This window comes from Mus caroli, unplaced genomic scaffold, assembly GCF_978045245.1.
Source record: "Mus caroli unplaced genomic scaffold, Mus_caroli_1 scaffold_1, whole genome shotgun sequence".
NCBI classification, from domain to species: Eukaryota; Metazoa; Chordata; class Mammalia; order Rodentia; family Muridae; genus Mus; species Mus caroli.
In genome coordinates this window covers 37,214,176-37,228,813 of record NW_028227256.1, presented here as the reverse complement: position 1 = coordinate 37,228,813, position 14,638 = coordinate 37,214,176, and the positions used below count along the sequence as shown (strand labels likewise).

The 14,638-nt window shown below is 42.8% G+C and overlaps 1 protein-coding gene across 5 annotated transcripts in view; it reads right to left on the bottom strand.

The window, feature by feature from the left end:
- Positions 1–14,638, bottom strand: part of Il1r1 (interleukin 1 receptor type 1) — an 86,652-nt gene that overhangs the window by 16,421 nt on the left and 55,593 nt on the right. For all 5 annotated transcript variants that reach the window (XR_015046938.1, XM_085836746.1, XM_029474728.2 and 2 more), the window contains 3 exons: positions 4,618–4,855; positions 4,295–4,484; positions 3,096–3,264 (listed from right to left, as the gene is read on the bottom strand). Coding sequence is in view for 4 of the 5 variants with exons in the window: in XM_085836746.1 (XP_085692872.1) it covers positions 3,096–3,264; positions 4,295–4,484; positions 4,618–4,855 (597 nt within the window). In the remaining variant the exon portion in view is untranslated. The remainder of the gene's footprint in view (positions 1–3,095; positions 3,265–4,294; positions 4,485–4,617; positions 4,856–14,638) is intronic.

Genomic DNA, 14,638 nt, shown 5'->3' with positions numbered 1-14,638 from the left:
CTGAGCCTTTGTCCAGGCAGATCACAGGTGATACCAGCACTGGGCCAACACTGAACTGGATATGACTGGACAGTTCCTCAAGTACAGCAGGAGATAAGAAATGAGGAAGAGGAGGGGAGACCCCAGAAACTAAACACCTGAAGCAAGGTTGGACCATACACACCACAGAGGTGGACCATACAGGTATCCTGCAGCCAACACACACACACACACAGAGACAGATAGAGAGAGAGAGAGATACCTGCACTCTTACATACATGTACACACATGTACACACAAAGATAAACATACACTCACAAGAGAAGAAAGAGAAATGAGTATGAATACACACAACTCTACTAAGAAAGTACAAACATTAATGAGAATTTACTCTGTACACAGCACCTATGTGCACAGGACCCTGGGGGTTGGAGGGCTCCCTTCGTGCCGCAAAGTGGGAAAGGCAATAGCTATAACAGCTAGTGCTGGGTACAACGTGCTGAGTTACTATGGCACCAACACAGCAGCTACTGGTAAGTGACAGACAACTTGACATAAATTATTTAAATAGTCAGAAAGCATTCAAGGAGGCCTCTAAAAATTAATCTCCTGCTTCTTTCCAAGATTGGTGCTGTGGGTTGATTTGTGACTGAGGAAAAAGAATGAGAAACAGACTAGATGCCCGGTAGTTCCCCCTCCATAGGCAGGCAAACAAAAGAATCTCAGGAGGGCACAAGATTGGACTCCATCTTTCCTACAGACAGGACAGTACATGCTCAATAGATGACCACTCAAAAGTTACATCTAACCGGCGCTTGTAGGGTCAAAGCAAGCGTTAAGATTTTATTTAATAAAATTAGTCCATGAAAAAGAAGTGACTATAAAATACAGAAAACTCAACTATGTGTACAGTGCTCCTATCACAAGCCTGCCTGGGTTAGTTGCAACTGTGTCCCAACATAATTACTTGAAGTTGATCCTTCAAAAAAAAAAAAAAAGTCCAGCTGATAGATCAGCTTCTTATTACTGAAAACCACCATTTACAGAAAGGTTGAATACTCTGCCTGTGGTGGTTTGAATATGCTTGGGCCAGGGAGTGGCGCTATTAGAAGGTGTGGCCCTGTTGGAGTAGGTGTGGCCTTGTTGGAGTAGGTGTGTTGCTGTGGTTTGGGCTTTAAGATCCTCAGCCTAACTACCTAGAAGGGAGTATTCTGCTACCAGCCTTCAGATGAAGATGTAGAATTCTCAGCTCTGCCTGCACCATGCCTGCCTAGATGCTGCCATGTTCCTGCCTTGATGATAATGGACTGAACCTCTGAACCTGTAAGCCAGTCCCAATTAAATGTTGTCCTTTATAAGAGTTGTCTTGGTCATGGTGTCTGCTCACAACAGTAAAACCCTAAGACACTGCCCATTCACAGGTAACTTGTAAAAGTGCAATTTGGTTCACTTTTGTTGAAAAACAGTTTTTAATATGATATATGGATGTGATAGGGTGGAGAACCGTGAAAACATTAAGAATGGTCCTCACATGCCTGCTAACTGCGCATCTGTTTCATAGCAAGGCCTGCTTTGTATCAGGCACGTGACCACAAGATGAGCTTATCTCATACCTAATCTTTTCAAAGCCATACAGGCCACACCATCTTCTTATAGAAGAGGAGATTCACTTAAAGATTAAGTGATCAAGGAAACCAAACAGTGCATTCTGGGTAGATAACATCTCCTGGCTCCTGGAAATCTATTCCATTGCATGACTGCTCTGTTGTACTTTTGGGTTTGCCTGTTATAGTCCTGGGAGTGGGACCCAAAGTTCCACACATACTAGACAAATGCCCCACCACTGTACTACATCTCCAATGTCAGTGACTCCCATAGAGTCAGACTCCCCAGAGCATGTTCTCACACAGTAATGTACCCACTAAAGAGAGTCCGGGAGCCCCTTGGAGGAACTACCTTCTGTGATATCGAAGATATTTAACAAGACTGGTTGGAAAGTATAATTCATAATGCATTGGTCTAATTAGCATTGCACCAGAAGCAGTAATGAAAAATATCCATGTACTACTTACTAACAAAAAATGAAATTAAGACCATAAGACTTTGCACTGTGGTTTGAACATGAAATGTCCCCCCACAGGCTCATGAGTTTGAACACTTGGTCCCCAGCTGGTACCACTATTTGGAAAGGTTGTGAAACCTTTGGTAGATGAAGCAGAGCTGGAGACAGGATGTCACTGTGTGTGTGGGGGGGGGGGTGAGTTTTTAAGATTTTTATAGTTGAACCTATTTCTGACTGACTATCTCTATCATCTATCTATCAATCATTTGTCTATCTCTATCTCTCTTTCTCTATTGCTGGCTCTATAGATCTATCTATTCTCTGCTTCCTCTCTCCTTCCATACCTCTATCTACCTTCCCCTCCCCTCCCTCTCTCTCTCCCCCTTCCCTCCCTCCCTCCCTCCCTCCCTCCCTCCCTCCCTCCCTCCCTCCCTCCCTCTCTCCTTCCTTCCCTCATCCCCCCTCCTCTCTCTCTCTCTCTCTCTCTCTCTCTCTCTCTCTCTCTCTCTCTCTCTCTCTCTCTCTCTCTCTCTCCAGTGTGCCCATGAAACATTATCATCCTCCTTGTGACTGCTGGGCCCTCCTCACTGCTACCACACTGAGAAGTTCCTTTTTCTTCCTTCTCTCCTCTCCCCTCTTCCCCCTCCCCTCCTCTCCCTCCCCTCCCTCTCCTCTCCGTCCCTCTTTTCCTCCTTTCCCTCCCCTCTTCTACTCTCAACCTTCTCCTCCCCCTCCCCCTCCCCCTCTCCCCTGCTTTTCTCTCTCCTTCCAGTGTGCCCAATGAAATCCTATCACCCTTCTTCCCGACTGCCAAGCTATCCTCACACTCCAGCTGCCATTCCTCCCTTGCCATAACCAACTGCATTCTCTCTGGACACATGAGTCAAAACAAACTGTCTCTTCCCTATTTTAGTTTGTGTGACCAATAGACCTTGTGAGTCATTGACCAGTTCCTAGACTTAGTTCCTTTTTAGACAACAGAGCAATGATATCAGAATGGTGGTCTCTAAGGCCAGTCCACATGCCAACGCCAGAGATCGGAGCTGTGACTCACCTATTGTGATAAATTGTATTACTCGTGTGACCGGATATTGCTTCCCCCGGAATGTATAGGACATACGACATATATAGTCCCCTCTGTGCTCTTCAGCCACATTCCTCACCAACAGTTTATCTTTCACTCCGAAGAAGCTCACATTGTCAAGAAGCAGAGGTTTACAGTTCTAGACAAGAATAAATAAAAAGAGGCATGGGACAGTTAGGAGCTCCCCTGTGCAGTGGAATAGGAACACAAGTTTTTCACCTCTGTTTTTCACAAATTCATGACAGAGAAAGTAACTGAAAGCTCAGCTGTATACAGCATGTTTTATCTCTATTTGGGGTGAGGTGGCGTGCAGGGGGAATAATTACATTCCAAAATTTCAAGCCCAGAGGCTTATGCCACAAAGACAAGTGAAGACAAATTTATTTCACAGAAAACATGATTGAAGCAATAATACTGACATTTCTCAACACCACTCCCCTTCCTGCACAGATACTATTTATTTCATATTCTTTCATCTCTAAAGGATGATGTTTGCATGTAAGTTCCACCAGATTAGGTAAACTAAAGGTAATAAAATACGCTGTGTTCCACCTACTGATTAAGTGGCTACAGACACTACCATGTTACGTATGAAGCATTTAGCTTTTCATTAGTCTTTTAGGATTTATTTTTATTTTATCTTTAATTACGAGTGTGTGGATGTGTGATGTAGAGGTTTGTGCACACGAGGACAGTACCCATGGAGGCCAGAAGGGGGCGGCAGGTGGATCTGTAATTATAGGCAGTTGTGAGCCACATTCTGTCATGCTGGAAAACAAATTCTAGTTCTGTGCAAAAGCCATGCATGCTATTAATCCCCGAGCCATCCCTGCAGCCTCAAAACATATGTTTTTAATGAAACACAAAACACTATCTCTGTTATAAAAATTCTCTCTTAAGGGGCTTAAATTTCTAATCTAATCTCTCAAAGGATATTCTAGCACTTTTCTTGAAACTACATCTTACTGAGACAGATAGAGACAAGGGTTTTAATATTGTAGGTAATTTGTAAGGATCAGTGAACACGATCATATTGTTTTTGTTCCTCTCTCTATGAAGTTGCACCACTACAAAGAGAACAATATTCAAGCAAATACTTCTGTAGATAAATTTTACTGTTAGTAATGGGAAACTGTAAAAGTAAAATATCACATTGAAAACGAAATTACCTTATACCACTGGACCTCGGGTAACTCATTATTTTCATCTTTAAAAAAACTCAAATAAGGGCACACAAGACTTCCATCCCCTGCAATGTGGAGCCGCTGTGGGAAGGTGGCCTGTGTGCTGTAACACAAGCCAGGGTCATTCTCTAACACAGTCACGGTTACTTTAGTTTTGAGGCAGTAAGTTGAGTTTCTAAAACAAAGTAAAAGATGGAAATTTAATCATTATTATTATTAATCATTATTAAATGATTAAATTTAATCATTATTTTTCTGTCCTTAACTATCATAGAAACTTAGGACACGTATATGCGTTCCTTTCTTACCTTACTATACAATAGTAATATCCTGAGTCCTCCACCTTGGCAGGTACAAACCAAAGATGTTCATCCTGCTGATGAATCCTGGAGTCCCGGTCCGCTGATATGGGGGTCTTGCTGTCATTCTTGTACCAAATTATGGTGTCGCCGTGCATTTTATTTGGAGTAAGAGGACACTTGCGAATATCAATTTCATTTACAGATAAAAACAAAACGATCTGATTTGAATATTCTGTACATACATCTTTAAAAGAGAGAAAGGAGAAGCAATGTCAAGAAAAGTTTCCAGTGTCTCTTAATGTAACTTATACATCTGAACTAATTTAGCATCATTGGTTAGTAAAGATACCAGTTCCTGCCATGTGCACACTTTCCAGTTGTGTGTTCAAGACCGTGGTCTTCAGAGTTTGAATCATTTACAGTCAGTTCCAGCTTTGTCACGTGTTCTCTGTGGGCTGTACCCTGGGCAGGTTACTATCCCCTCTTACTTTCTCCCTATTCTTCTAAAGGGAGGAATAATGGAGGAGAGACAGTGACTTTCGTACAAAGGAGAAGAGAAGACTGAATATATGCCCTCCCACTTGAACAACTTATTTGGTCACCCATAGGACACAAGACTGTTCAAGGCTTGCCATATACTGTCTTCTACTTGCTCAAGATGCTAAAAGAGATGGAAGAGACAGGCAACAGAGACATAAAACAATGAAAAAGAAAAGACTTCTAGTACTCAAAAAAAAATGCATCGCCAAGTTGAAAATATACTGGGAAGAAAAACTAAGAAAACCTGAAGATGCAACTTTAGAAAATATCTGAGATTAAGAGATAGCTGGGGCAGCTGGAGTACGTTGACTATGAACTGCTGAGGGAGTGTGGGAACACATGCTGAAATTTCTTAAGATGTTATAATGAGCCTGAGCCCCAAAGACACAATGAACACCAAGAAAAGGAAAAAGGGAGCCACAACAACTATCTAAAACAAGATTGTCAACACCAGTGACAAGAAAATCTTAAGTAGCCAGAGATGCTTTTTTTTTTAAATGTATTTGTTTTTTGTTTTTTGTTTTGTTTTTTCAAGACACAGTTTCTGTGTATAGTCTTGGCTGTCTTAGAACTAGCTTTGTAGACCAGACTGGCCTTGAACTTATAGAGATCCACATGCCTCAGCCTCCTAAACTCTGGGATTAAAGGCATGTGCCACCACCACCTGGCTACTTTTTCATTTTTAAGTACATCTGTTAAGAAACAAAACCAAAAGGGTTAGTTACAACCATTCTTCTAGGGAGTAAAAATATTATCCAGCCATCATTCCAGTGAAAATGACTTTCCAAATCACCGAGAGGATGTTAAAAGCTCTAAGAATCCATCCTCTGGAGATCTGTACTCTCAAGAAACTGTCCAATAATTCCTTCACAAAGAAGAAAACAATATCAGACAAAATGTCCCGTTAAATAATACTTCATTCATAGTGAAACTTCACAGTCGCAGGTACGTAACATAAGGATGAGCCTATGGGGGAAATTTAATCTTCAAACCCCAACATTCAACCCCCTGGCCCTCAAAGGCTCATGATTGCTTACAATGTAAAAACTGCTTGTAGCCCATCTGTAAGAATCCGCAAGAAGGTCCTTAAAGTTCTAACAGTACTCGGAACTCTAAGCCCATGTCTCAACTGAGACTCAAGACCATCTCTTACTATGGGCACCTGTACAATAACAAAACAACTTATATCACTCACAGTAGGCTGGGCATATCAAGAACTAATCAGGAAAACACACCACCGGGTCAAGTTTCTCTAAATGACCTCTCATGGCTGCTTACAGGACTTCCAAGCCTGTTACAGTGCCTGTACTCTCAGGCATTCCTTTGAAAATTCACATTTTTATATCATGAATGATGGCATTGTGTGGCTGATACTAAGGTCTTCTGCTAGATTCAATGTTAGCTCTACCTCCTTGGACCATTGCTGTATGGCCTCTGAGCCCCTGGAGGACTCAAGTAACTGAAACAGTGCCTTTTCCTTGGGCGCGTAGTCCTCCACGATGATATGGGCACCCCAGAGGTGCTTTCATACCCTTGAGACGACCTTGTGAAGCACTCAACTTCTTTTAAAAGGCACGGCTATCTTCAGACACCACATCTTAGCCTCAGCTTTACCCTGGCTTCTTCTGACCAAGGGACAAGTTTTGAACTCCTCTACTCCACAGTGTGATCCCTAACCTCACTATAAACTTGACTGAACACAGCCAGCAACAACCCTGCCATAGTCTGAATGTTGGACTGCCTTGAAATCCCCTCCATACAACTGTCAGTCACCTCTAAAGTCAGCTCACGCATAGTTTCCAGACACAGACAACACTAGACAAGTTCTTCGCCAGAAGGTGATACTAATGGCCTCTGGATCCATATTTTTTTACTTTTTGTTGTGACTGAAACAATTTAAACGAATGAAACCCTTGTTTTAGCTTATGGTTTGAAATCCGCAGGGGCCAGCTCAGCTGTTTCAGGATCCACATGGGCCGCAGAGCATCCAGGTGATAGGAGCTTACTCATGGGTGATCGCCCCCAGGCTGTGCACTCACTCCCAGTAGGAGGAAGAAAGGCTGGGTCTGTGTGTGAAAGGCTGATCAATCCTGAGGGGTGTCGAAGCAAAGCTGGGGTCAGACGACACATGAGAAGCAGGTTCTAGGCCGCAAACTGCCCACAAACCTCAGAAATGACTAGGCCTTGGGGGCACAGCCTTACCAGCTGTGAACAGCTCCTCGAAATATGAAGCAATCATACCGTTTAGAAGATACCAAACTTGACTAATCCAGCAGCAGTGTAAGCCGATAGTAAATAATGACTGGGAAGAAATGATTGAAATAAAAAGAGAAGAGGAAGAGCAATTAAAGAATAGATACATCTTTCGTAAAATTAATAAAGATCTGGCAGAGGAAAACTAAACCTCTAATAAATAAATCTCTAATCAGGAGAAAAAAGATGTCTCATTAAAGGGATCTTAAAAGGGTAAAAGGAGTATTATGAACAGCCTTAATGTAATAAATCCAGTGTCATAAATAAAATGGCAAAGATTTCTGAAAGACACAAGCTATCAAAACCTTGTCAGGGAGAGAGAGATAGCCTAAACGGTCCTGTGCCTTCTAAGAGAACTTGTAGTAAAAGATCCTACCAGAGACCATGTCAAGTCTGGATGGCTTCACATTGAGGTCTTTCCTGGTAGCAAAGACATGATTGTCAATTCTGAACAAACCCTCCCAAGTATTAAGGAGACAGGGATGCCTCCAAACTCACATGTGACATCAGCATCAATCTGTCACCCAAACCAACTTCATTACAACGAAACCAGAAACCAAACTCCCTTATAAATACAGATGTGTCTCTTTCAAATATGTTACCTAATTGACTCCTACAGGATATATGTTAAAAAGATAATGCATTATAAATTTATATTTGAAAAACATTAAAACTTTAAATATCCATATACAAGAGATTTTTTTAATTATACAAAAATCTCAACAGATGCAGAAAGAGCCATTTAATTAAAATTCAATAAAACTCTCAGCAAACTGTGATTTTTAGAAATCACATTACAGTAGTACCAAAAGGTATTAAAAACTAAAGTTAAATATATAAAATAAAATTATAGACTGAAAGTTGGAAAATTTCACTTCAGTAAGTTAGATAAGTTACAAACAAGTAGATAGAGGATTTATTTGTAAAAACAGAATTGCTCTTGTTAAGCTGTTCCTGTTAAATATATTCCAAACACATTTATATTCAATTTAATCTCAATCAAATTATGATCAGAACATTTCATACAAATTGACAAATGAGGCATTTGGTTTCTTATCTCTGACACCCCAAAAATCATTACCAAAAATCTTATAAACCTATAAAGCTTTATAAAGTTGTCACAACTAAGTCAGCATAGCATCGGAATAACGATAAATGTGTCACTGGAATAGCATCAAGACCCAGACATAATACACACAAATATATTGAAGTGGTTTTTGAAAAAAGTACAAAGTAAATTAGAAGAAACAGCCATCTTGTCAACTTATATGCTCTACAGAAACATAACTTAGGGAAGGTTTCTAAACTATGAGTATATAAGTCTCTGTAACTCATTCATCCCTAAAAGCAGGGTAAGGCAAGATGGGGTTCAGGTTTGTTTGGGTTTCCCCTAAGTCAAAAGCGTCCGACACTCAGAGGAACATTTATAAGGAAGAGGAGGAGGGAGACAAGGAGAAAGAACAGAAGGAGGAGGAGGAAGACTCAGAAAGTTGCTGATAAAAATGGAACAGCATGTTTTATTGCTTTGTGAATTAGCTACCACACCCTTCTCCTCAGATCCCTAATATTCAAACCAGGACTGTGCAAATACAATGTCTCTGAAAACAAGCAGCTTTTCACAAGCAGAGCAGGTCTGGAGTTTCTCAAATGTCCCAGGTTACTGACCTGACTCAGATTCTTCAGAAGAGCCCTATCCTCAAGGTGTTCAATGAACAAACTCAATGTCAACTAAAGCTACATCAGTCAGAACACAAGAGCCATAGGCTAAGGGAGACCTGAACGCTCTGGCCTATTCCTGGGAAAAGAGGATCAGACTCACACACGCACAGCTGTCCAACAGATCCAGAAAAGGTTTCAGACTCACATCTGAGTAACGCTGAGGTCATCTACAGGCAGGAAGTAAAGGCTAAGGCAGAGCTGTAAACAGCCCACATGTTGCCCCTCAGCAAAAGGTAGAGAATACAGGGCCACAGGTCTTCTAATCATTAGCCAGTCACTACGTTTACCAGTGACTTCAATGGACATACACTAGACTCTACAAGGCTGGTTCAGAAAGTCCATCAAACGAATTAACAAAAACAACAGCAACAACTTAAAGCGTGTAAAACAAAAATCACCTAACGATGGACTGGAAAGATGGCTCAGTGGTAAAGAGTGCTTACTGCCTCTCAGAGGACCAGAATTTAGATCCCAGAACCAACATCACATGCCACCAATGCCTGTAACTCCAGCTCTGTTGTGGGTTGATCTGATGTTAATTCTGCTTCCTCACAACGAGTGGAAGTGGTCAATCACCTGCTCAGGTGATCTCATGTGAGCCTTCTCCCCAGTTACTGGTCAATAAAGGCTGGAGCCTGTGTTGGGCAGTGGAGGGTAAAGGTGGGACGGGAGGTCTTCGAGAACGGGGGCAGGTACAGAGAGAGGGAGAGAAGGAGGAAAAAGCAAAGATGGAGCAGAGTGGCCAGGAGAAGCTGCAAGTAGCAAAGGGTCCCATAGCTGGGGAATAAGTCAATATAGTGCTAGTCCTGCCCAATCTAGGCGTATTGCTTAGAATGATAATAACTGGATTGTAGTGGGTTTTGTATGGGATTATTGGTGTTGGAAATTACTGCAACACAGCTCCAAAAGTTGCAAGATTCCCTTCTGGACTCCATGAGCAATGGTACATGCACGCACACACACACACACACACACACACACACACACACACACACACACACAGAGAGAGAGAGAGAGAGAGAGAGAGAGAGAGAGAGAAACCTTAAAAATAACTCAGTAATAACAGAAAACTATGGATACATAGAAGGAGGATATCTGGTTACCAGATTATACATTATGCTTCCAAAAATGCCCAATTTTCAGCAAAACACTTCAAAAAACAAAACAAACAAACAACAAAAAAAGAAAAAAATAACAGGAAAGTTGGGTCCAAACACAGGATAAACAAAGCTGCCAATAGAGATTATTTCAGGGGAGTGTGGGGGTGTTACATCTACTCTGCAAAGACTCTATTATATCTCTCAATAATATATTCCAAACTCCTAAAAATATTTCTAAAATATAAAAGAACTATATGACAACAATGTCTTACCAAGGAGAATGTTAATGAAGAAAGAGGAGGAGGAGGAAGAGGGGTAAGAGGAAGAAGAGAAAGAGGAAGAGGAGGAGGAGGAAGAAGAGGAGGAGGAAGAGGAGAGAATGAGGAAGAAGAAGAAGAGGAGGAGGAAGAGGAAGAAGAAGCAGGCAGTGGCAACAGCGACAACGACGACAAGGACAAAGGAGAAATCATTGAAATCTGGAATTCTGGGATGGAAAAATCCCATAACTAAGATAAAAACTGCTTCACTAGAGAGGCTGAGTGTGGACTGACAGAAAAAGGAACTTGTAAATGACAATCAATCAGCTGTGTCTTTGGTGCCTCCAAGAACAAATGACTTGTGCATAATGGGAATCCCAAGAAGAAGGCCAATAAAACACCACATGAAGGAATCGCATCATGTTCCTACCTCCCAAACACATTAATCTACACATCTAATGAGCTTTAAAAACTTTAAAAATAGAGGAGGAGGGATGGGATGGGGACAGTCAGAGGGCGGACTGGGAGGGGGATAAAATCTGGAGTATAAAAAAGAGATTAAATAAAATTTTAAAAATTTCATTTCAGAGAAAAAGAAGAAAAAACTTTAAGAATAAAGTAGAAGACACATCTGCCTAAGTACTTCAGAGTTCAGGCACAGGAAGGGAAGGAGCGTTGAATGCTGTAGGACAAATGTCTTGTACTGCACACAGGTTCTTCATTAAGTGCAATTGTTTCCCAGAATCCACTGGGACCAGGAGGAAATGAGATGGCATTTCAAAATGAAGGAGAAATGAAGACATTTACAGATAAACCAAGACTAGGTGGCTCATCAAAAACCATGACTCTCCCATTACAAAAAAAAAAAAAAGTACCTCAGAGGGAGCTGTGCAGCCTATACAACAACCCACATCCACACAAAGAAACATGGAGTATCAGTAACCTAATCAAAGTGTCAAACTTTAGTTTTATAGCTGTGCCCATACATAATTTCAAATGGACTATTTTTTGTAAAAACATATGAAGTAGTTTTGGCTTGTAACTTCTCTCTCTTTTCAGCATTTGTTTCACAATGATGTTCAAAATATCATATATATATATATATATATGGTGTGTGTGTGTGTGTATGCATGTGCTAATACTGACAGATCAGCATGGCTACCTCTCCCCCATCAAAAAATCCTCTCCTTATGGCAGATGGAGATGCTCACAGAAAAGCTTATCTGGATGTAATGAGATCAGTGGACTGTGGTGAGGAGCCTAACCCCATCTACAGCACAGCTCCTGCATCTGTGACTCGGAACATCAAGGAAGAGAGAGCGGAAAGGCTGCACCAGGAAGTGTGCTGTGAACCCGTCTCTCCTAGAAACGGCTGCGTAAGAAGACCAGAACAAGGACAGTATCAAGGAGCATATAAGCTGGAAGGGGAAATCTTCATGGGGTCCCTAGGCAAAAAAATGACAGGCAACCAACGAGAGGAGGCAGGGGTCTCACCCCTGGCTGAGCCTCACCCAGGGCTGAGCCCCATGATTGGTTATCTAATGCAGAGTGGTCACCCTGAAACCATATACACGCAAGCAACCAAAGTGGACTCAAAATGTTCTATCTCTATCTTTGTACATACAAAAGCATACATGCACATATGTAACACTAATGATCAAAGAAAGAGAAGCTACCATGTTGGGGGTTTGTCTGGTGCTGCTGTGTATACAAATGCTAAGTTTCGAACCCCAAGATCTGGTATACTGGCCTTTGTTGTGTAAACCTTGTTCCCCAATTTAAAGGTATTAGTTAAATAAAAGTGGCTACAGCCCATAACTGGGGAAAATAGAGGTAGGCCAGGTTTTAGAAGAATATGGGGCTTTGGTTACTGGGCTGGTGGTGAAGGGGTTTACAGGTAGGGACTGAGACAGAGACAGAGACAGGGACAGACAGAGATAGACAGAGAGAGAAAGAATGGGAGAGAAGAGAAGGAAGATGGAGAGGGGCTGAGGCAGCCATGAAAGATGGACCATGAGCATGTGACCAGGAGAAGCGCATCCTGAGGACAGGCAGATGGAACAGGAAGGCAGCCTGGCTGAGACTCAGTGAGTTACTTGGGAAGCGCAGCTGGGACCTAGGCAGTCTAGCAAAGACAACAGATTGGGGACAACCACCCAGTGATTGTGCGAAAGCTGATTTAAGAAACCAGCAGGGCTCAGTCTCCACTATTGGGGGGCTGGCTAGGCCATATTAAGACCTGATGGAACTGATTCATCACAATTACAACAAGACTATCAACTTGAGAGTGAGAGGCAGGGAGGGGTTCAAAGGAAGGTGGTGGGAGGGGCTGGATGGAGGGAAAGAGGAGCAAAGGGACATATTTCTACTTATATTTCTATTAAAATCATATTTTAAAACACACCAGTGTCCATGGGCACATAAATGGATAAACAATGGCTCTGTCTCCATAAAACAGAAGGCTGCCAAGGCCATTCAGTGACCAGCATTAATCCTTACACCGTGAGTAAGCCTCACACGACTAATCTGGATTTTTAAAAAAATCATCACATCCCTTTCCCTCAAAACAAGCACATGCTGATACGTTTAACATTTGTTTAACGTTTCAGAGAGCACAAGACCGTCTACAGTGACAGGAAGTAGCTTGTCTGGGGCTGAGATAGTGGGGAGGGATGGAGAGGGGGCGAGAGAGTGGTAGATACGTTTATTATCTTGACTTTGATTGTGATTTCCTAATAGATGTGTACATTAATACTTCAGATCTCGGTAAATCTCTCAGGAAGTCAGCCTGAACTAGAGGTGGGGCAGAGTCTCACCCCGAGGGCTCCAGGCGTAGCTACAGAAAACAACCACCAGCAGCAACAGTAGTGATCTGCGTGTCTGCGGGCTGGACCCACTCCAGCAGGAGAGTGACTTGTAAGTTTCTACATTAAATAACTCAGGGCTGTCATCTCACTCGGTACACCTGCGTTGACATGTTTCTATTTTACACACACACACACATTCACCCCGAGACACTTTCTCTTCTTGGTCCTCCAAAATTTCAGGTCAGACTTTTACTAGCTCTCTGACCACTGAACGCTTGGCCATCAATCATGCTACAGGAAGGGAAAGCCAGTTCTTGATACTATCTTCCTTACCACACTCAAGTGACCTCGATTGGGCTCAGCTCTCACACCAGCTGCTTGCTGGCTGCCCTGATTTCACATTTCCATCCTGTCTCTCAGTCCCCACACTACCCCGTCATGGGCAGCATTCAGACACCCAGGATACCTATCAGTCTGCACACGGTATGCACACGAGGAACATCTGATCTTTCATTATTGCAGCAGCAGCAACTCTACTTCGCATTTGCTGAAACCAAAGCCTCAGTCTCAGCCCTATAGCCCTATACTCCACATGGACTCCATCTGCGAATCCTGCCAGCTCAAAATACACTCCAGCTTTGGCTGACTCTCTTCTTTATCTCTGGCCAAGTCAGCATCACCCCCAATCTGGGATACACTGCTATCATGGCTTGCCTAGATCATCACAATGACCTCTGAACTATTAACCTCTTTCTGCCTCTGCCTCCTGAGACTCTAATCTAACAGAAAACAAAAAGGAGTCAGATAAAATACATTAGAAAGTTTCTCTGGATGTTGTGGTGGTGGTGGTTCTGGTTGTGGGGGTGGGAAGGTGTGGGGAGGAGGTGATTATTGGTGGTGGTGGTGGTGGTAGTGGAGGAGGAGGAGGAGGAGGAGGGGGAGGTGGTGGTGGAGGGTGCAGAAGATGACTGGTGGTGGTGGTGGTGGTAATGGAGGTGATGGTGGTAGAGGTGGTGGAGGGAAAGGGAGGTGATTGGTGGTGGTGGTGGTAGAGGTGATTGGTGGAGGTGGTGGTGGTGGAGGAGGAGTGGGAGGAGGTGGTGGAGGGGGCAGGAGGTGACTGGTGGTGGTGGTGGAGGTGATGGTGGTGGCAGTGGCGGCAGCTGTGGAAGATAGCAGCAGTGGTGGAGGGAGGCTGCAGATAGCTAGCCTAGCCATCCTCCTGTGTCTGACCCCCACAGCACTAGAGCTACAGGCCCTTGCATAGTGACATGTGACTCTTTACATGGGTGCTACAGATTGGAATCATGTTCTTATTTTTCAGTAAGCCTGGAGTCACCCCCATCGCCTC